At 43.5% G+C, this 22473-nt stretch overlaps 1 protein-coding gene and 1 pseudogene across 1 annotated transcript; both read right to left on the reverse strand.

The window, feature by feature from the left end:
- Positions 1-4233: 4233 nt before the first annotated feature.
- Positions 4234-6699, reverse strand: LOC136330104 (zinc finger protein 551-like; annotated as a pseudogene).
- A 7253-nt stretch (positions 6700-13952) lies between these two features.
- On the reverse strand, positions 13953-17724 carry LOC136330105 (zinc finger protein 211-like). Its single transcript, XM_066266626.1, is given in 7 exon segments — positions 13953-13990; positions 13993-14167; positions 14169-14614; positions 14954-15563; positions 15961-16088; positions 17392-17502; positions 17712-17724. Coding segments are annotated over 7 exon segments (1521 nt in total).
- Between the last annotated feature and the right edge of the window lie 4749 nt (positions 17725-22473).

Here is a 22473-nt window from a genome sequence, read left to right on the forward strand (position 1 = left end):
CAAGACAACACAAAGAAAGAAAATTATAGGCCAATATCCCTGATGAATTTAGATGCTAAAATCCTCAACAAAATATTAGCAAACTGAATCCAGCAATATATGAAAAAAATCATACACCATGATCAAGTGGGATTTATTCTGGGGAGGCAAGGCTATTGCAATATTTGCAAATCAATCAATGTGATTCATCACATAAACAAAAGGAAGGAAGAGCCCTGGCCGGTTGGCTCAGCGGTAGAGCGTCGGCCTAGCGTGCGGAGGACCCGGGTTCGATTCCCGGCCAGGGCACACAGGAGAAGCGCCCATTTGCTTCTCCACCCCTCCGCCATGCTTTCCTCTCTGTCTCTCTCGTCCCCTCCCGCAGCCAAGGCTCCATTGGAGCAAAGATGGCCCGGGCGCTGGGGATGGCTCTGTGGCCTCTGCCCCAGGCGCTAGAGTGGCTCTGGCCGCAACATGGTGACGCCCAGGATGGGCAGAGCATCGCCCCCTGGTGGGCAGAGCGTCGCCCCTGGTGGGCGTGCCGGGTGGATCCCGGTCGGGCGCATGCGGGAGTCTGTCTGACTGTCTCTCCCTGTTTCCAGCTTCAGAAAAATGGAAAAAAAAAACAAACAACAAAAGGAAGGAAAAGAACTATATGATAATTTCAATAGATGCAGACAAAGCATGTGATAAAATCCAGCACCCATTCATGATCAAAACTCTCAACAAAGTGGGAATATAGGGAACATACCTCAACATGATAAAGGCCATCTATGACAAACCCACAGCCAACATCATACTCAATGGGCAAAAATTAAAAGCAATCCCCTTAAGATCAGGAACAAGGCAGGGGTGCCCCCTTTCACCACTCTTATTCAACATAGTTCTGGAAGTCCTAGCCACAGCAATTAGACAAGAAAAAAAAAGGTATCCAAATTGGAAAAAAAGAAGTAAAACTATCATTATTTGCAGATGATATGATATTGTATATAGAAAACCCTAAAGTCGCAGTCACAAAACTACTAGACCTGATAAATGAATTCAGCAAGCTGGCAGGATATAAAATTAATACTCAGAAATCATGGCCCTGGCTGGGTGGTAGAGCGTCGGCCTGGCATGCAGAGGTCCCGGGTTAGATTCCTGGCCAGGGCACACAGGAGAGGCGCCCATCTGCTTCTCCACCCCTCCCCCTCTCCTTCCTCTCTGTCTCTCTCTTACCCTCCCACAGCGAGGCTCCATTGGAGCAAAGATGGCCCGGGTGCTGGGGATGGCTCCTTGGTCTCTGCCCCAGGTGCTAGAGTGGCTCTGATTGATGCAGAGCGATGGCCTGGAGGGGCAGAGCATCGCCCCCTGGTGGGCAGAGCGTCACCCCCTGGTGGGTGTGCCAGGTGGATCCCGGTCGGGCGCATGTGGGAGTCTGTCTGACTGTCTCTCCCCGTTTCCAGCTTCAGAAAAAAAGAAAAAGAAATCAGAGGCATTTTTATGCACTAACAATGAACTGTCAGAAAGAGAAATTAAGGAATCAATCCCCTTTACCATTGCAACCAAAAAAATAAAGTACCTAGGAATAAATTTAACCAGGGAGATTAAAGACTTGTACTCGGAACATTATAAAACATTGATAAAAGAAATCAGGGAAGATACAAACAAGTGGAGGCATATACCGTGCTCATGGTTAGAAAGAGTAAACATCATTAAAATGTCTATATTACCCAAAGCAATTTATAAATTCAATGCAATACTGATTAAAATACCAATGACTTACTTAAAAGATACAGAACACATATTCCAAAAATTTCTATGGAACCAAAAGAGAATATGAATAGCCTCAGCAATCTTGAAAAGGAAGAATAAAGTGGGACGTATCACACTTCTGGATATCAAGTTTTACTACAAGGCCATTGTACTCAAAACAGCCTGGTACTGGCATAAGAACAGGCATATAGATCAATGGAACAGAACTGAGAACCCAGAAATAAACCCACACTTTTATGGACAACTGATATTTGACAAAGGAGGTAAGAGCATACATTGGAGTAAAGACAGCCTCTTCAACAAATGGTGTTGGGAAAATTGGACAGCTACCTACAAAAGAATGAAACTAGACCACCAACTTACACCATTCACCAAAATAAACTCAAAATGGATAAAAGACTTAAATGTAAGCTGTAAAACCATAAGCATCTTAGAAAAAAACATAGGCAGTAAGCTCTCTGACATCTCTCGCAGCAATATATTTGCTGATTTGTCTCCACAGGCAAGTGAAATAAAAGACAGGATAAACAAATGGGACTTTAAGGGCCCTGGCTGGTTGGCTCAGCAGTAGAGCGTCGGCCTAGCGTGCGGAGGACCCGGGTTCGATTTCCGGCCAGGGCACACAGGAGAAGCGCCCATTTGCTTCTCCACCCCTCCGCCGCGCCTTCCTCTCTGTCTCTCTCTTCCCCTCCCACAGCCAAGGCTCCATTGGAGCAAAATGGCCCGGGCGCTGGGGATGGCTCTGTGGCCTCTGCCTCAGGCGCTGGAGTGGCTCTGGTCGCAACATGGCGATGCCCAGGATGGGCAGAGCATCGCCCCCTGGTGGGCAGAGCGTCGCCCATGGTGGGCGTGCCGGGTGGATCCCGGTCGGGCGCATGCGGCAGTCTGTCTGACTGTCTCTCCCTGTTTCCAGCTTCAGAAAAATGCAAAAAAGCCCAAATGGGACTTTATCAAACTAAAAAGCTTCTGCACAGCTAAAGACAATAAGAACAGAATAAAAAGACAAACTACACAATGGGAGAATATATTGACAATGCATCTGATGAGGGGTTAATAACCAAAATTTATAAAGAACTTGTAAAACTTAATACCATGAAGACAAACAATCCAATCCAAAAATGGGCAAAAGAAATGAATATACACTTCTCCAAAGAGGACATACAGATGGCCAATAGGCGTATGAAAAAATGCTCAACATCACTAATCATTAGAGAAATGCAAATTAAAACCACAATGAGATATCATCTCACACCACTCAGAATGGCGCTCATCAACAAAACAACACTGAGTAAGTGCTGGCGAGGATGTGGAGAAAAGGGACCCCTCCTGCACTGCTGGTGGGAATGCAGATTGGTGCAGCCACTGTGGAAAACAGTATGGAGATTCCTGAAGAAATTAAAAATCGAACTGCCTTTTGACCCAGCTATACCACTGTTAGGAATATGCCCCAGGAACACCATAGCACTGTTTGAAAAGAAGAAATGCACCCCCATGTTTATGGCAGCATTGTTCATAATAGCGAAAATCTGGAAACAGTCCAAGTGTCCATCAGTGGACGAGTGGATTAAAAAGCTTTGGTACATATATACTATGGAATACTACTCAGCCATAAGAAATGATGACATCGGATCATTTACAACAACATGGATGGACCTTGATAACATTATACTGAGCGAAATAAGTAAATCATAAAAACTAAAAACTATATGATTCCATACACAGGTGGGACATAAAAATGAGACTCAGAGACATGGACAAGAGTGTGGGGGTTACAGGGCAGGGCAGAGGAGAGGGATGGGTTTGGTGGAGGGGAGGGGCACAAAGAAAATCAGTTTGTTTTTTTTACAGAGGCAGAGATAGACAGGGACAGACAGACAGGAACGGAGAGAGATGAGAAGCATCAATCATCAGTTTCTCGTTGAGCATTGCGACTTCTTAGTTGTTCATTGATTGCTTTCTCACATGTGCCTTGACCGTGGGCCTTCAGCAGACCGAGTAACCCCCTGCTGGAGCCAGCGACCTTGGGTCTAAGCTGGTGAGCTCTTTGCTCAAGCTAGATGAGCCCGTGCTCAAGCTGGCGACCTCAGGGTCTCGAACCTGGGTCCTTCCACATCCCAGTCCGATGCTCTATCCACTGCGCCACCACCTGGTCAGGCAGAAAATCAGTTTGAAGGTGACGGAAGACAATTGGACTTTGGGCGATGGGAATGCAGCCTAATCAAATGTCAAAATAACCTAGAGATGTTTTCTCTGAACAAATGTACCCTGATTTACCAATGTCACCCCATTAAAATTAATCAAAGAAAAAGAAAAAAAAGACTGTAAATTTCTGATATTTCTAAGATTGTCCTCTAATGTGAACTCTCATGTGCTTAGAGAGTTGAGAATTGAAAAGATTTCCCACACTCACTGCACTCATATGGCCTTTCTCCAATGTGAATTCTCTGATGATATTGAAGGCCAGTTCCACTGGAAAAAGATTTCTCACATTTACTGCACTCAAAAGGCCTTTCTCCAGTGTGAACTCTCTGATGACAATGGAAGTTTTTGTGATAAAGGATTTCTTACATTTACTGAATTCATAGGGTCTTTCTCCTGTGTGAGCTCCCTGTTGATATCAAAGGCCACTGCTATGGAAGAAGATTTCCCACATTCACTGCACTCAAAGGGCCTTTATCCAGTGTGAACTCTCTGCTGATAATGGAAAGCAGTTTTTGTGATAAAGGATTTCCTACATTCACTGCACTCATAGGGTCTTTCTCCTCTGTGAACTCCCAGATGATATCAAAGGCTAGTGCTACTGGAAAAAGATTTCTCACATTCACTGCACTGATAAAGCCTTTCTCCAGTGTAAACTTTCTGATGATAAAAAAGTTTAGAGGCCCTGGCCGGTTGGCTCAGTGGTAGAGTGTCGGCCTGGCGTGCAGAAGTCCTGGGTTCGATTCCCAGCCAGGGTACAAAGGAGAAGCGCCCATCTGCTTCTCCACCCCTCCCCCTCTCCTTCCTCTCTGTCTCTCTCTTCCCCTCCCACAGTGAGGCTCCATTGGAGCAAGGATGGCCCAGGCGCTGGGGATGGCTCCTTGGCCTCTGCCCCAGGAGCTAGAGTGGCTCTGGTCGCAACAGAGCGACGCCCCGGAGGGGCAGAGCATTGCCCCCTGGTGGGCAGAGTGTCGCCCCCTGGTGAGCGTGCTGGGTGGATCCCGGTGGGGTGCATGCGGGAGTCTGTCTGACTGTCTCTCCCCGTTTCCAGCTTCAGAAAAATACAAAAAAAAAGTTTATAGTTTACAGTAAAAAATTTCCCACATTCATTGCACCCATAAGGCCTTTCTCCTTTGTGAACACTCTGACAAATATGAAGAACCAAATTCTAAATCTGTTTAAATAAAAATATTATAACATTCACCAAGAAAATCAAATCAACCCTAGTGTAAATTATCTGATGATAATAAAGTTTAGACTTTTTTTTTTTTTTACAGAGACAGAGAGTGAGTTAGAGAGAGGAATAGACAGGGACAGACAGGAATGGAGAGAGATGGGAAGCATCAATCATTAGTTTTACATTGTGTGTGGCAATACCTTAGTTGTTCATTGATTGCTTTCTCATATGTGCCTTGATCGCGGGCCTTCAGCAGACTAAGTAACCCCTTGCTGGAGCCAGTGACTTTTGGGTTCAAGCTGGTGGGCTTTTTGCTCAAACCAGATGAGCCTGCGCTCAAGCTGGTGACCTCGGAGTCTCGAACCTGGGTCCTCTACATCCCAGTCCAATGCTCTATCCACTGCACCACCGCCCAGTCAGGTCAAGTTTAGACTTTTTGATAAAAGATTTCCCACATTCACTGCACTCATAAGGCCTTTCTCCAGTGTGAATTCTCTGATGATAATGAATGCCAGTGCTTGTAGAAAAATATTTCCCAAATATGCTGCACTCATAATGCCTTTCTCCAGTGTGATATTTCTGATGATAATGAAAGGTAGTACTACTAAAAAAAAGATTTTCCACATTTGCGGCACTCATAAGGTCTTTTGCCAGTGTGAACTGGCTGATGAGAATTCAAATGATACTTCTTAAAATATTTTCCACACTCACTGCACTCATAAGGCCTTTCTCTACTGTGGACATTCCAATGATAATGAAGGCCAGAGATTCTTTTAAAACATTTTTCACATTCACTGCATCTGCAAGGTCTTTCTCCTCTGTGAAGTTTCTGATGGTAAGTAAGGTTAGAGTTCCTGAAAAAAGATTTTCTACATTTATTGCATTTATAAGGCCTTTTTCCAGTGTGAACTCTCTGATGATAATGAAGGTTGAACTTCTAGATAAAAGATTTTTCATTCATGGTACACATAAGGTCTTTCACCAGTGTGAACTGTCTGATGACAATTCAAATGATCCTTCTCCTTAAAACATTTCCCACACTCATTGCAGTCTTAAGGTTTTTCTCCACTGTGAAGTTTCAGATGACAATGAACATTAGAGTTCCTGAAAAAATATATCCCACATTCACTGCACTCATAAGGCCTTTCTCCAGTGTAAATTTTCTGATGATAATGAAAGCCAGTGCTTGTGGAAAAAGATTTCCCAAATACACTGCACTCATAAGATCTTTCTCCAGTGTAAACTCTCTGATGATAACAAAAGCCACTGCTACTAAAAAAGGATTTGCCACATTTACTGCACTCATAGGGTCTTTCTCCTGTGTGAACTTTCTGATTATAAGTTTTTCTTGTTTGCAAAGTCACCCCAGACCCTGATGTTTCATCTGGCCTGTTTCTGGTATGAGTAGCCTGTTGTTGGAGATTTTCTGATTCAGTAAGGATGTCCAGTCCTACCACTTGGCAGGTAAAAAAAAAGTCTGGGACACATTGAAATTGTGGCCCTTTGCAAGTGAGATGCTGGCCACATGTCTTATGAAATGATTTTTTTTAATGTACCGATCCTATTGGTGGTGTTACCTGAGGAGGCATCAGCGGTGGCAGGCATGGAAAGACCACACCTTGGGAATAGAGAGGCCACACACACTGGCCAAGAGTAGATAAAAGTCATCCTAGGAGTGCATCTGATATTTACAATGTTATTGGGGCCAAGCAGAGCCAACCACAAATTCTGGATTGTCTGTAGCTTCAAGAATGTTGCTAAAGGCCAGTCATAACAAGTGACCCTCACTGGTCTGCACCAAGTTCCAGCTAGGGAGGTCCAGGGCTGGTACTTCCAGTGGCCAGATATGAAGAGCATCAGCTCAGGACCTAACAACCCTAGTTAGAGTGTTATCTGAAGGAACGGGTCCTCACACTTGACCCAGCTAAGGCATAGAAAATGCTGACACAAATAGAAAAAAGAGCAGTAGCAGCAGACAAATAGCCCACAGCAGATTATAAACAACAGCTGAGGCCAACCCAAGATGATCTAGAAACAACACAACTGAAAGCTGGTGGCAGAAAACACCAACCCTATACTCAGCTAGCTACACAAACAGCACAGTCAAAGTAGTCTATACAGAGACAAAATGGGAAGGCAGAGAAATGCAATACAAATGAATCTACAAGAGAAATCCCCAGAAAAAGAACTGAAATGAATGGAAATAACCAAGAAACCAGATGTAGAGTTTAGAATAATGATTGTTAGGATTCTCAAGGATCTTAGAGCAACAATATATAGACATAATGAGCACCTAAACAAGGAGATAGCATCAAAAAGGACTTTGAGGCCTGACCTGTGGTGGCGCAGTGGATAAAGTGTCAACCTGGAAACACTGAGGTTGCCGGTTCAAAACCCTGGCTTTCCTGGTCAAGGCACATATGGGAGTTGATGCTTCCTGCTCCTCCCCCTTCTCTCTCTCTCTCTCTCTCTCTATCACACCCCCTCCTCTCTAAAATGAATAAATTTTAAAAAATTTAAAAAAAAGATATACGTGAATATTAAAAAAAAAAAGGACTTTGAAATCATAAAAAAGAATCAGACAGAAATAACAAACACAATATCAGAAATGAAAACTACATTGGAAGGAATAAAAAGCAGGCTGGATGAAGCAGAGAATTGAATCAGCAATTTAGAGGACAAGATAAACAAAAGTAGAGAAGCAGAACAGAAACAACAACAACAAAAGAGAATCAAAAAGTCTGAGGAAACTCTAAGAGAGCTCTGTGACAACATGAAGAGAAATAACATTTGCATCATAGGGGTTCCTGAAGAAGAAGAAGAACAAGAAATAGAGAACCTGATTAAAGAAATCATAGCTGAAAACTTCCCTAAACTGATGAAGGAAAAAGTCACACAAGTTTAAGAAGCACAAGATAATCCCATTAAAGAGGAACCCAAAGAGACCTACACCAAGACACATCATAATTAAAATACCAAAGCTAAGAGATAAAGAAAAAATATTAAAAGTTGCAAGAGAAAAGCAGTCAATCACCTACAAAGGAGCCCTCATAAAGATGACATCCAACTTTTCCACAGAAACACTTAAGGCCAGAAGGGAAGGGCAAGAAATATTCAAAGTATTGCAAAACAAGAACCTACAACCAAGACTTATTTATCCAGCAAAGCTATCATTCCAAATTGAAGGAGAAAAAAAAAGCTTCCCAGACAAAACAAACAAACAAACAAAAAAACAAAAAAACCCCAAAACCCTCAAGGAATTCATTATAACCAAACCAATGCTGCAAGAAATGTTAAGGGGCTTGCTGTAAACAGAACAAAGGGAAAAAATATCTAGTAAAAGAGAAATGTAGATTTATAGAATAAAATGACAATAAAGAGCTACATATCGATAATCTTAAATGTAAATGGATTAAATGCTCCAATCAAAAGACAAAAGATAGCTACATGGATAAGAAAACAGAACCATACATATACTGTCTATAAGAGACCTACCTCAAAACAAAAGATACACATAGATTGAAAGTAAATGGATGGAAAAAATATTTTATGCAAATGGAAATTAAAAAATGCTGAGGTAGCAATACTTATATCTGACAAAATAGACTTTAAAACAAAAGCTATGGTAATGAATAAAGAAAGTCACTACACTACATAATGGTAAATAAATAAAGTACCCAGGAGTAAATTTCATCAAGGAGGTTAAAGACTTGTACTCGAAAAATTATAAAACATTGATTTAAAAAATCAAGGAAGATACAAACTAGAGGAAGCATATACCATGTTCATGAATAGGAAGAATAAACATCATTAAAACGCCTATATTACCCAAAGCAATTTACAAATTCAATGCAATTCCTATTAAAATACCAATGGCATACTTCAAAGATATAGAACAAATATTCCAAAAATTTATATGGAACCAAAAAGAACACAAATAGCCTCAGCAGTCTTGAAAAAGAATAAAGTGGGTGGTATCACACTTCCTGATATCAAGTTATACTACAAGGCCATTCATTGTACGCAAAACAGCTTGGTACTGGCATATGAACAGACATATAGATCAATGGAACAGAACAGAGAATGCAGAAAAAAACCCTACACCTTTATGAACAATTGATATTTGACAAAAAATGTAAGAGCATACAATGGAGTAAAGACAGTCTCTTTAAATAATGGTGTTGGGAAAATTGGACAGCTACCCGCAAAAAAAAAATGAAACTAGACCAGAAAGTTACACCTTTCACAAAATATAAACTCAAAATGTGCCGTGGACAACATGGCTCCTAATAACGGTGCAGAATTAAGGAAACACACTTATTAAGAAAAAATGGGACCGGGAGGACTCTTCAAATGCTGATGGCAATATCGGAGTGCCCTATAGCCCCAGTTTGCTTTATTATATAGCCATATGCAAATCAAGAAAGTCCTTGATACAAAGTTACACATCCAAGGCTAAAACAGGAACTCTCCCAAGGCATAAACAGGAATGCCCCCACCACATAAGTGAAATCAACCAACATCTGAATGAACAAAGAGAAAGAAGAAGGGCATGTAAATTGCTTCCAGCAACTTAAGCAAGCAAGTGAAATGGGTGCAAATACTCAGCATCATAGCCAATATGGAGGTGGAGGGGAGAGAACTTAGCCTTTTGCTAAGCCCCGAATCTACAAAGGCTTTTTGCCATTTACGGTCCAAAACAAAAATGAATAAAAGACATAAATATAAGTCGTGAAACCATAATCACCTTGGAAGAAAACATAGGCAGTAAACTCTCTGACATCTCTCACAGCAATATATTTGCTGATTTATCTCCATGGGCAAGCCAAATAAAGGACAGGATGAACAATGGGACTGTATCAAACTAAAAAGCTTTTGCACAGCTAAAGACAATATGAACAAAATAAAAAGACAAACCACACAATGGGAGAACATATTCAACAATATGTTTGATAAGGGGTTAATAACCAAAATCTATAAAGAACTTGTAAAACTCAACACCAGGAAGATAAACAATCCAATCAAAAATGGGCAAAAGAAATGAATAGATAATTCTACAAAGAGGACATACAGATGGCCAATAGGCAGATGAAAAAATGTTCAACATCACTAATCACTGGAGAAATGCATGTTAAAACCATAATGAGCTACCACCTCACACCAGTCAGAATGGTGCTCATTAAGAAAGCAACAAATAATAAGCGCTGGCGAGGATGTGGAGAAAAGAGAACCCTCCTGCACTGCTGGTGGGAACGCAGACTGGTGCAGCCACTGTGGAAAACAGTACGGAGATTCCTAAACAAATAAAAAATCAAACTGCCTTTTGACCCAGCCATCTCACATTTAGGAATATATCCTAAGAATACCAAATCAATGATTCAAAAGAAGAAATGCACCCCCATGTTTATGACAGCATTGTTTACAATAGCCAAGATCTGGAAACAGTCCAAGTGTCTGTCAGTGGAGGAGCAGATTAAAAAGCTATGGTTACATATACACCAGGGGTCTCAAACTCGCGGCCCGCCGAACAATTTTGTGCGGCCCGCAGACTAATCCACAAAGTTCAGAATATTTTGGATAAAATTAAGTAAGCCTAGGAGCCTACCTGTATTTTTCATTTCTCTAGCATCCTAGCTAGATATTAGCTTAGTTAACAGCAGTTGTGATGCGAACTACAGTTTCTGGTCGTTTTGTGACACTGAGTAAACTGCATGTACGATTGTGCTTGTTGTACTGATTTTTTTTTGTTTTCAACTGCAGTGAGAAAAGTGTTGCGTAACAGTTGCCTTTTGTAGACCTAGTGAGGCCTGCTGAACGGCTGTGATCTTGCTCTGCGGCCCACATGCTGAGTTGAGTTTGAGACCCCTGATATACACAATGGAATATTATGTGTCAGTGAAAAAGATAATCTTACCTTTCATGCAACATAGATGGTCCTGAAAACTATTATGTTATGTGAAATAAGCCAGACAGAGAAAGAAAAATATCATATAATCTTACTCATTTGAGGAATCTAATAAACAATGTGAAATGAGGAACAGAATAGAGGCAGAGGCAAGATCAAAGGGACCAGAGGAAAAGCAGACAGAGGCAAGGGGGATGAGAGGATGGGATTAGAGAAGGGAAAGAGATTGGTGAAATTATATATACATAACACAGCATTACAGAGAGCAGAAAAGAAAATCCTGGAGGGAAGGGGGAGGGTGTTGGGGGAGGGTGGCAAAGGAGATGTTGAGGGGAACACAGGGGGGGATGTATTCTGTGGGACACTTGAATCTATGTGAACACAATAAATTAAAATCAATAAAAGTTAAAAAAGTGTTGACCTAGCTGATGACTGAGACTCTACACTGACATATAGAAAAATGTAAATGAAACATATATTGATATGAAGAATTACACACAAATTTTTGTACCAGCTTTATTTTCATATTCCAAAATAAGAAATTACCAAAAAGAAAAAAGCAAATGTCATGAACAAATAAATGGATAAAGAAGTGGTGATATAATAATAAAAAAAAACTTATCATCCAAAACAAGATGAGCAACTAATATAACATTAATCAAACCTTAAGTATTTATACAACACAAATGAAAGCAGGAGAATGACTATTATTCCCATCATATAAACTCTAGAAAATGCAAAGATCTATTAAAATAGAAAGTAAACCAGTGGTTACTTAATAGGCTGGGAAGGGAAGGACAGGAAAAGAAAGATTATAAAACAATTTTTTAAAAAAATCCAGTGACAGCCTGACTGGGCGGTGGCGCTGTGGTTGGAGCATCGGACTGGGATGTGGAGGACTCGGGTTCGAGACTCCGAGGTCCCCAGCTTGAGTGCAGGCTCGTCTGGTTTGAGCGGAGCTCACCAGCTTTAGCCCGGGGTCACTGGCTCAGGCGGTGGGGGGGTCACTCAGTCTGCTGTAGCCAACTCCATCCCCCCCATCCTGGTCGGGGCACATGTGGGAGAGCAATCAACAGACAGCTAGGGTGCCGCAGCCAGGAACTGGTGCTTCTCATCTCTCTCCGTTCCTGTCTGTCCCTCTCTCTGACTCTGTCACTGTGACAAAATAAATAAATAAATTAATTAAAAAATAAAAAAATAAAAATCCAATGACAACTCTGGTCAGCATCTGACTGTGTTGAGTTTCAGTTCCTACATATGCCAAAGGCTGCACTTCAAATACATTGTTTACTAAATAAAACTTTTGAAAAATGGTTCAAAATAAAATCTCCATGTCCAACATTTTGAAAATATTTGGCAACTTTATACTGAATCAAAATTCTCATGTCCTTTGGGAGACAGACTTTCTTCATTGACATCAAATATACCAAATAATCAAGGACTTTCCTTCAAATCAACAGGAATGATGGCTGAGTCTCAAGTCACAGCCAGGAGTGTAGATACTGCTTTTCTTTACCTTTCATTTCCTGCGTAAGCACCAGTGGTCTTAGGTGAACATCTGAGAGGGTACAGACATTCACAAAACATCTTTTTTTCAGACTTTATTTATTCCTTTTTTATAGGGAAGAGAGAGAGAGAAAAAAAGGGTGGGGAGAAGCATGAAGCATCAACTCACATATGTCTTGACCAGGCAGCCCAGGGTTTTGAATCAGCGACCTCAGTGTTCCAGTTCGACACTTGACCCAGTGCACCAGCACAGGTCAGGCCACAAAACACTTGTTTATTTTCAATTACACTGACTTTGGACAAAGAAGATAAACATGCCTGGTGATCCTCAGATTTCTGTACACACTGAACCTGCAGTCTTCTTCACAGAAACAGTCTGGATTCACGTTTAAAGAGGCAATTTTTACCTTGCTAGCTAAAGTCTCCTCTAATCCACTGATTTTCTAATAGTTGTGTTTTCCCCAATGGTCTTACAGCCACTGACCATCACCCATGGAATTGCAGACACTAATACACATGGCGCTTTGCAGAACTTTCAAAAGTACTGACATACCAGGTGATAATAACTCATGCTACCCCCGGAAGCTTTAGGTTGTCTCACTTGCTCCTTCTTCAAAGTAATGAGTCACCTAGAACTCATACCATCCAGACTTCACGTGAGGACCAGACAGCCCTGCACTCTTTCCTAGGAGGATGTGGGCAGCAACAAAAATTTAGCAAAAACTGGTGAGCTAATTTCAGCACTAGACTGTTGTTTCACAGGCAAAGAAAGCTTGAGACACCGTAAAAGTTATTAATCTCTTACTGCTTTTAGAGCCAAAATCTACTTATAACCTACACCGCACAGTAAATAGAACATCCAAGATTAAAGAAAACTTGAACAAAAACACCTCCATTATTTCATAAACCAAAGAGACATGGAGATGACAGTTCTTGCAAAGGTGACACTGATTCTGGAAATATTCATCACAAGTATCTAGGGAAACCAGGATCCTGCAAAAGCAGTCCTTCTGCAAGCTGCAGTCTGAACTCGCATGATGGTCCTTGCGGTCAACACTGTAGATCCACACCCCAACCAGAGTGATGCAAATGCAGATCTCATAGGGCTCAGGCTGCTTCCAATTTCCTCCAGCAAAACAAAGGATGGTCAGCTTCCTCATAGACAGTAGGATGGTGACTGATGTAAAGTGTGGTGATCTCTTAGGTGGTAGTATATGTGAAAGAGCTCGACACTGAAATTTGCAAGGATATAAATCTGGCAAGAGCCTTGTGAAGGTTAGAAAATGTAACATAAACAAGACATACATAATTCCCACATAACTAAAAGTCTTGGGGAGTCTCTCTACCATTATTGTTAGACTGTATGACATTTAATACATACACATGGACCTCAGTCACTAAAAAAAATCAAACTGTACATTTCCTACCCATCTAAGAATGTCCTCCAATGTGAACTCTCATGTGCTTAGGTGAAACTTGTAGAAATACGATTTCCCACATGTACTGCACCCATATGGCCTCACTCCAGTGTGAATTCTCTGATGACAATAAAGACCAGTGTTAGAGATAAAAGTTTTCCCACATTCACTGCACCCATAAGGCCTTTCTACAATGTGAATTCTCTCATGAAGAAGACCATTTTTTAGAGGTAAAATATTTTTCACATTTACAGCACAGATGAGGCCCTTTTTCCTTGTGAGTGCGCTGATGAGAAGAAAGGTGAGAGGGCCTGATAAAAGATATCCCACATTCACTGCACTTGTGAGGCCTTTCTCCACTGTGAACTCTCTGATGAATATGAAGGTCATGTGTCCCCTTAAAAAACTTCCCACATTCCCTGCACCCATATGGCCTTTCTTCTGTGTGAACTCCTTGATGACTACTAAGGTCATAGATCCTGAAAAAGGATTTCCCACATTCACTGCACTCATAGGCCTTTCTCCAATGTGAAATCTGATGAAATCGAAGGGCACAGTTACTGAAATAAGATTTTCCACATTCACTGCATCCATAAGACCTTTTTCTTGTGTGAACTCTCTCACGACAATAAAGGATAGATTTTCTTTTTTTTTTTTTTTTGTATTTTTCTGAAGCTGGAAACAGGGAGAGACAATCAGACAGACTCCCGCATGTGCCCGACCGGGATCCACCCGGCACGCCCACCAGGGGCGATGCTCTGCCCACCAGGGGGCGATGCTCTGCCCCTCCGGGGTGTCGCTCTGTGGCCACCAGAGCCACTCTAGCGCCTGGGGCAGAGGCCAAGGAGCCATCCCCAGCGCCTGAGCCATTTTTGCTCCAATGGAGCCTTGGCTGCGGGAGGGGAAGAGAGAGACAGAGAGGAAGGAGGGGGTGGAGGTGGAGAAGCAAATGGGCGCTTCTCCTATGTGCCCTGGCCGGGAATCGAACCCGGGTCCCCCGCACGCCAGGCCGACGCTCTACCGCTGAGCCAACCGGCCAGGGCCGAAGGATAGATTTTCTAATAAAGGATTTTGCACATTCTCTACACTCATAAGGCCTCTGTTCAGTGTGAAGGCTCTGGTGATAACGAAGGCCAAAGATTCTTGTAAAACATTTTTTAAATTCATGACACACAAAACCCTGTCTTACATTATGGACACTGACCTGAAAAAGTGTCTTGTAGCACCCAGTGGCTTTTTTACATTCTTTCTGGTTGTAATAATTTTTTCTTTTTTGAGAAGTCATCCAAGATGTAGACATTTCATTTGACCTGTCCCTGGTGTGAGAAGCTGGCTGTTGAAGATGTCCAGAGCTGGAAAGGATGCTCTGCCCAACCTCCCCACAAGTAGAAGGTTTCTGGGACACATCAAAATTACAGCCCTTCACAAGTGAGACGCTGTGCACACCTCTTCTCAAAGGCTTCTTTTCCACGTGCTGAGCCTGGCTCTGGACATCCTCCGAACTGAAATAAAATTGTTTTGAACATGCCCCATACATCAGCAGTTTCCGGCAGTTTTGTGTTCCCTGCTGATCGACCAAGAGAAAAATGTCTCTCAAGACTGCTCCACAGCCCTGGCCGGTTGGCTCAGCGGTAGAGCGTCGGCCTAGCGTGCGGAGGACCCGGGTTCCATTCCCGGCCAGGGCACACAGGAGAAGCGCCCATTTGCTTCTCCACCCCTCTGCTGCGCTTTCCTCTCTGTCTCTCTCTTCCCCTCCCGCAGCCAAGGCTCCATTGGAGCAAAGATGGCCCGGGCGCTGGGGATGGCTCTGTGGCCTCTGCCTCAGGCGCTAGAGTGGCTCTGGTCGTGACATGGCAACGCCCAGGATGGGCAGAGCATCACCCCCTGGTGGGCAGAGCATCGCCCCTGGTGGGCGTGCCGGGTGGATCCCAGTCGGGCGCATTCGGGAGTCTGTCTGACTGTCTCTCCCCGTTTCCAGCTTCAGAAAAATAAAAAAAATAAATAAATAAAAAAAAGACTGCTCCACAACTTTTACATGGGTGACTTGACTGGGAAGACAAAGCTATATTAGGATTCTTTGCCTGTGATACTTCTACAGAAATGTTCTCTTCAATATGTTTCTCCATGTCATCTGTTCCATAGCAGCAACCTGACCAACAACAACAAAAAACCTTGGTGAAACACATGTTGACCTGATAAGCAGAAGTAACCTCATCACAAATGTCCATCTGTCACAGCTAGGCACTATTCTATAGGATTAATTTCAAGACAGGCGAGTTAGACCGTGAGTAAATGGCTGTTATTTACTGCTTGAACTAAAAGGTCAGCAAAGGTTGAAGATCTCATAACAACACAAAGATATAAGTGTAAGATAAAACACAAAGTAGAAAGGCAGGGTGCCTGACCAGGCAGTGGTGACATGGAAAGAGCATTGGCCTGTGACACACATGACTCACATTCGAAACCCTAAGGTCACTGCCTTGATTGCGAGCTCACCAATCCTGCGTGGGGGCTCACCAGCTTGAGCACACAGTCGCAGGCCTGTCCCAAATGTTACTGACTTGAAGCCTGAGATAACTGGCTTGTGTAAGGGGTCACCCGCTCAGCTGGAGATCCCTGGCCAAGGCACATATGAAAAAGCAATCAATGAACAAAAAGGAGACAAAGGAGCTACAGTGAAGAACTGATGCTTCTCATCTCTCTCCCTTCCTGTCTGTCTGTACCTATCTGGCCCTCTCTCATTCTCTGCCACAAAAAAGAAAGACTTTAAAATAAATCATTTTTTAAATAAATTATTTTAAAGAGCTTACCAAGCTACATATAGAAACAAAATAAAAAAATTTTAATCAAAGGGCAGACACAGAGACAGACAGAGAGAGAATAAGATACAAAGAAAGGAAGAGAACTGAGAGGCATTGACTCGTAGTTGCAGACTTTGTTTATTGATTGCTTCTTCATATGACTTGACAGGGGTTCCAACTGAGCCAGGGAACTTTTACTGAAGCCAGTAACCCTGCCCTCAATCCAGTGACCGTGGGGTCATGTCTATGATCCCACACACAAGACACTGATCCTGTGCTCAAGCTGGTGAGCCCACTGTCAATCCAGATAAGCCTGCAGTCAAGCTGGTAACCCCAGGGTTTTGAACATGGGTCCTCTGCATCCCAGTTTGACACTATCCTCTGTGCCACCACCTGTCAGGCTTTTAAAAAAAATTTGTGTCTTTTTTTTAATGAGAGTAACTTTATAAAAGCTAGACACAGTGGGGAAACAATGAAGATCCTGGAAAAAGAATCAGGGTGACCCAGAGTCCAGCTGCTGCTTTCCATTGGCGCCTGGGCGTAAGTCCCATTTGGTCTCTTAGAGATTAAAATAGAAAAAGCAAGGTACCAGCCTGAGTAAAAGGGGGCACAGGCACACCCAAGAATGTGCCTCGGGAGTCAGGGTCTTACCCAGTGAGGATATAAGTGCAAAGTTCTCCAGCATCACATCCAGGTACAGGTGTCTCTGAGCCTCATCAAGGAGGCACCATTCTTCCCTGGAGAAGTACAGGGCAACATTCCCTAAAGGTCACACCAATCTGCCAGAAGTAATACAGGTGAATCCAGGACAGAAGTAATACAAGTGAATCTCTGAGAACCCACAATCATAATACATAGAAATCTTACCCCCACATCTGACCAGGCAGTGGCACAGGGGATAGAGTGGTGGCCTGGGACACACACAACCCAGGTTAGAAACCCTGAGGTTGCTGGCTTGAACACAGTCTCACCTAGCTTGAGCATGGGGTCGCTGGCTTGAGCTTGAGATCATAGACATGACCTCATGGACACTGGCTTGAGCCCAATTGTCATTGGCTGAAAGCCTAAGATCGCTGGCTTGAGCCCTAAGTCGCTGGCTTGAACAAGGGGTCACTCGCTCTGCTGTAGCCCCCTGGTCATTCACAGCACTACCCTAGTGCACAAAAGGGCTACCACTCTTCTATGTCTCCATGCCGAACACTCCCCAAATATCCAGGCCTATGTGTTCAGCTGCCAACCTGATGGCTCCACTCACTCTTCTTTCAAACTTATAAAACTGTTAACCAAAAAAATCTTATAATATTGACAAAGAAAATTAAATTAACTTCCCCAGACCAGTTGATGCATCCTCCAAAATTCTGGCTCCTAATAGCAAGAATCCTTGGGTCATCTTCAACTCCTCCTTTTATGTCCAACAGCTGCAAATCTGAAACTCTCCTAAGTTCTTGTTATAAAATGAACCAATAAGCTGACCGGTGCTGGTGCGGTGGATAGAGTATCATCGACCAGGAATGTTGAGGTCCCAGGTTTTAAACTATGAGGTTGCCAGCTTGAGCGCTGGTTCATCTACTTGAACACAGGCTCACTAGCTTGAACACCAATTCTGAGCTTGAGCTTGGTATCATTGACATGATCCCATGGTCACTGGATTGAATCCCAAGGGCATTAGCTTGAGCCCAGTTCACAGGCTTGAGCAAGAGTTCAATGACTCTCTTGGTACCTCCCAGCTAAGGCACACATATAAAAAGTGATCAATGAACTAGTAAAGTCCTGAAACAATGAGTTGACCCTTCACATCTCTCTCCCTTCCTCTCTCCCTCTGATTCTCTCTGTATAAAAAAAATAAGTAAATGGGGGGGAAAAATTAACATTTCTTTCTACCTCCATGGCCACAAGTCTAGTCAAGCATCACTTCTCTGGATTACAGCACTCACCTAGTCCTGGGCTCTTTGCCACTTCTCTTAACCCACAATCTGTCTACACCAGGGGTTCCCAAACTACGGCCCCTGAGGCCATTTATCCAGCCCCTGCCGCACTTCCGGAAGGGGCACCTCTTTCATTGGTGGTCAGTGAGAGGAGCACATTGACCATCTCATTAGCCAAAAGCAGGCCCATAGTTCCCATTGAAATACTGGTCAGTTTGTTGATTTAAATTTACTTGTTCTTTATTTTAAATATTGTATTTGTTCCTGTTTTGTTTCTTTACTTTAAAATAAGATATGTGCAGTGAGCATAGGGATTTGTTCATATTTTTTTTATAGTGCGGCCGTCCAATGGTCTGAGGGACAGTGAACTGACCCCAGTGTAAAAAGTTTGGGGACCCCTGGTCTACACTATTCAGGTACAAGAAGCCTCTTAAACCCAGGAGAGACTAACTACTTCATCCAGTGCAAAGTCCCCATTATCTCCACAACAAAAGACTAAGTTATCATTGGACAATTATCAGGTCTGATTTTTGATTCCAGAATCCTTGTTTTAAAAACAAAGAATGAAGACCTGTGCTACCTACTTTCAGCTCTGTGGCTCCTCCAAACATTCCCACATGCAGGTGTCGCTCCTTGAATAACCTTCCCTAATTGATTGTATTTGCTGCCAGGGTAGACCAAAGGAATAAGGGCGGGCCATATACTAAACCAGACAATTTCAGTGGAAGCCTGCATAGCCTTACAAACTTGGAGGCTGAAAATAACTATATAGAATGACAGAAATTAAAACTTTCATGGTAGGTTGTCATTTCCTAGGCCAGTATCTTCCCCGAAAATAGTACATTTTTACCTTAACTGACACTGACTACCGTCTTTTTTTTTTTTTAATTTATTTTTTACAGAGACAGAGAGTGAGTCAGAGAGAGGGATAGACAGGGACAGACAGACAGGAACGGAGAGAGATGAGAAGCATCAATCATTGGTTTTTCATTGCGCGTTGCAACATCTTAGTTGTTCATTGATTGCTTTCTTATATGTGCCTTGACTGCGGGCCTTCAACAGACCAAGTAACCCCTTGCTGGAGCCAGCAACCTTGGGTTCAAGCTGGTGGGCTATTGCTCAAACCAGATGAGCCCGCGCTCAAGCTGGCAACCTCGGGGTCTCGAACCTGTGTCCTCAGCATCCCAGTCCGACGCTCTATCCACTGCGCCACCGCCTGGTCAGGCTGTCTACCGTCTTTTTGATAACAGACCTTTGGAATGCCAGGAAAATTTCCTTTTCCCTGATCCCTCATGACACCAACACTGCAACAGAGGAAAGTCCACAAAACCCCTTAATGTTAAAATAACCCTTAATGTTATTTTATGTTAAGTAACTGTTAACTACATACCCTCCAATGTAAAAGTAGTATGTGCTTATTTTCACTTGTTATAGAAGTCATAAATTTTCTTGTTTTGCTTTGTCCAATTTCCATAATGTATCACCAATATATTTCAGGTAAATCTTATATGACTTCCAAGTTTGATTCTAAGTAAATGGGTGACAAAACTGCTGTTTTCGGGAGCATTTTCTCACACTGTTGATATTTCCTTTTTTGGTAATTGTCACTGTGGCTCAAATAAACATTTTAATAAATTCAATACAGTCTTGAACATTTCTTTCACTGACACCAGAAATGGGAGCATCCTGATGTTAGCTCTGGTCGGCACTCTGGAAATGAGGATTCAAAGTATCCTGAGGGTCCCATATTCAAGACCCGAATAAATACCTAGGGAAGAGTCTGGAGACACTATAACGTACTGTCACCACCAGGGAAAAAGTGTGACATGCTGTCCTGTCTTTTCTAGTTTACAGAGTTGTTACAGTAAACATGAAATCAAATTAATATAAAATGTAAAAAGGACAGTGATTTGGTGTAACCAGTTTATGCCATTCTGAGAGAACTTCACGTTTTAACTGAGTACCAATACCATGTGGGAATTATATTTTACGTAAAAGAACCCTCATTAAGGCCCAATTACCAAGGTGTAACAGGGTTACTCTTTTTTCTGGTAACTCCATCTGTCAACCTTATGAAGCCCATATGTGACTTATGTTTCAGGTGTGACAATGCAACTCAACGACGTGAGCTGTGGCCAAACCAAACATAAGTAGCCAGGGTGAAGATCAAGTCGGCTGCCTGAGATGCCAACTCAGACTCCACATGGCCCACGACAACCATTTGGCAACTGCCGCAAAGCTCTGTGCCTCTCCAAGCAAGTTTGTTGGGGACCCCGCAAAAGTAACAGCCTAAACTGAGCCGGCCACTCGTCTTAACCATGACTGAATTAAAATCTATGTTATGGGCCCTGGCCGGTTGGCTCAGTGGTAGAGCATCGGCCTGGCGTGCAGAAGTCCCGGGTTTGATTCCTGGCCAGGGCACACAGGAGAAGAAGCGTCCATCTGCTTCTCCACCCCTTCCCCTCTCTTTCCTCTCTGTCTCTCTCTTCCCCTCCCACAGTGAGGCTCCATTGGAGCAAAGATGGCCCGGGCGCTGGGGATGGCTCCTTGGCCTCTGCCCCAGGCGCTAGAGTGTCTCTGGTCACAACAGAGCAACGCCCAGGAGGGGCAGAGCATCGCCCCCTGGTGGGCAGAGCGTTGCCCTCTGGTGGGCGTGCCGGGTGAATCCCGGTCGGGCGCATGTGGGAGTCTGTCTGACTGTCTCTCCCCATTTCTAGCTTCAGAAAAATACAAAAAAAAAACAACAAAACTATGTTATGTGGCTTAATATGAGTGTATTTGCCTATTCAATTGACTCCTAATTACTTTCATTTTAGGTCGTGAACTACCTAACCAACTCAGCTATAAATTAATTATAACCAATTAAATGGTTTAGCAAGACAAGACCGGTTTTTTCCAACTTCAGATCTTGTAGGAAGTCACATACAACCACACTTTCACTCCAGGTAAGCAAGTCCCTTTCTATCCCCGCCCAGCCCTGAAGTCTGGTGACCTCCTCTGTGACTCAGTCCTCAGTGCTGCTTCTGACCAGCTGTGACCTTCCACAAGGACGTCACTCCCTGGGCCTCGCTGTCCTCATCCGCCCATTCCACTTTCTTCTCTCTCTGAGCAGGATTTAAATAGTTACTAAACACATAACGCAGGCTGTGACCCTCTCAGTTCACAACCTTCCATTGCTCTAAGAAATCTCAGAATGAGGTACAATCCTCAGCCTCTCAGTGAAGACCTAGCTGCACCTCAGACTGTTTCACGCAGCCAGAATTGCAGTCTTCTGGGTCTCTCCCGGGTCGGCGGCCCCTCAGCCTGTCACCTCTTTCAGCTCTGTCACGCCAGGTGTCACCTACGAGCGCGTCACGGTTCAGGACGTGGGGGCCTGGCTGCAGGACGTGACTGGCCCCCCCCAACGGGGCTCCCGGTTTGGAGGGGTGAGGCTGTGAGAGCCCGGGGGACGCGCTCATCTCAGCCGGGCGCCTCCTCAGCGCGGCTGTCCTTATCGGACTCTGCGGGAAAGGCTGGGCGGGAGCAGCGGTTAAGCAGGCGGCCACGGCACCGCAGTCGCTGTTCTTCCAGGGCTCGGGTCACCCTGGTGTCGTTAGGGAGTCTCACACTTACTGCAAAACTCCACTTTTTCTCATTTTGCGTCCAGTCCCACCATCACTGGTAGCTCCTGACTCAGTGAGACTACATGAAGAGGAAATGCCAGGCTGTAAGTGACGGAAGTCCCGCCTTCAAGTACAGCAACCTGGAAATGAGCATTCCAGGTAATGTAGCTCTTACAGTCCAAAGATGGGCTGCTACAGGAGTGGAT

Source organism: Saccopteryx bilineata, chromosome 3, assembly GCF_036850765.1.
Source record: "Saccopteryx bilineata isolate mSacBil1 chromosome 3, mSacBil1_pri_phased_curated, whole genome shotgun sequence".
NCBI lineage: Eukaryota > Metazoa > Chordata > Mammalia > Chiroptera > Emballonuridae > Saccopteryx > Saccopteryx bilineata.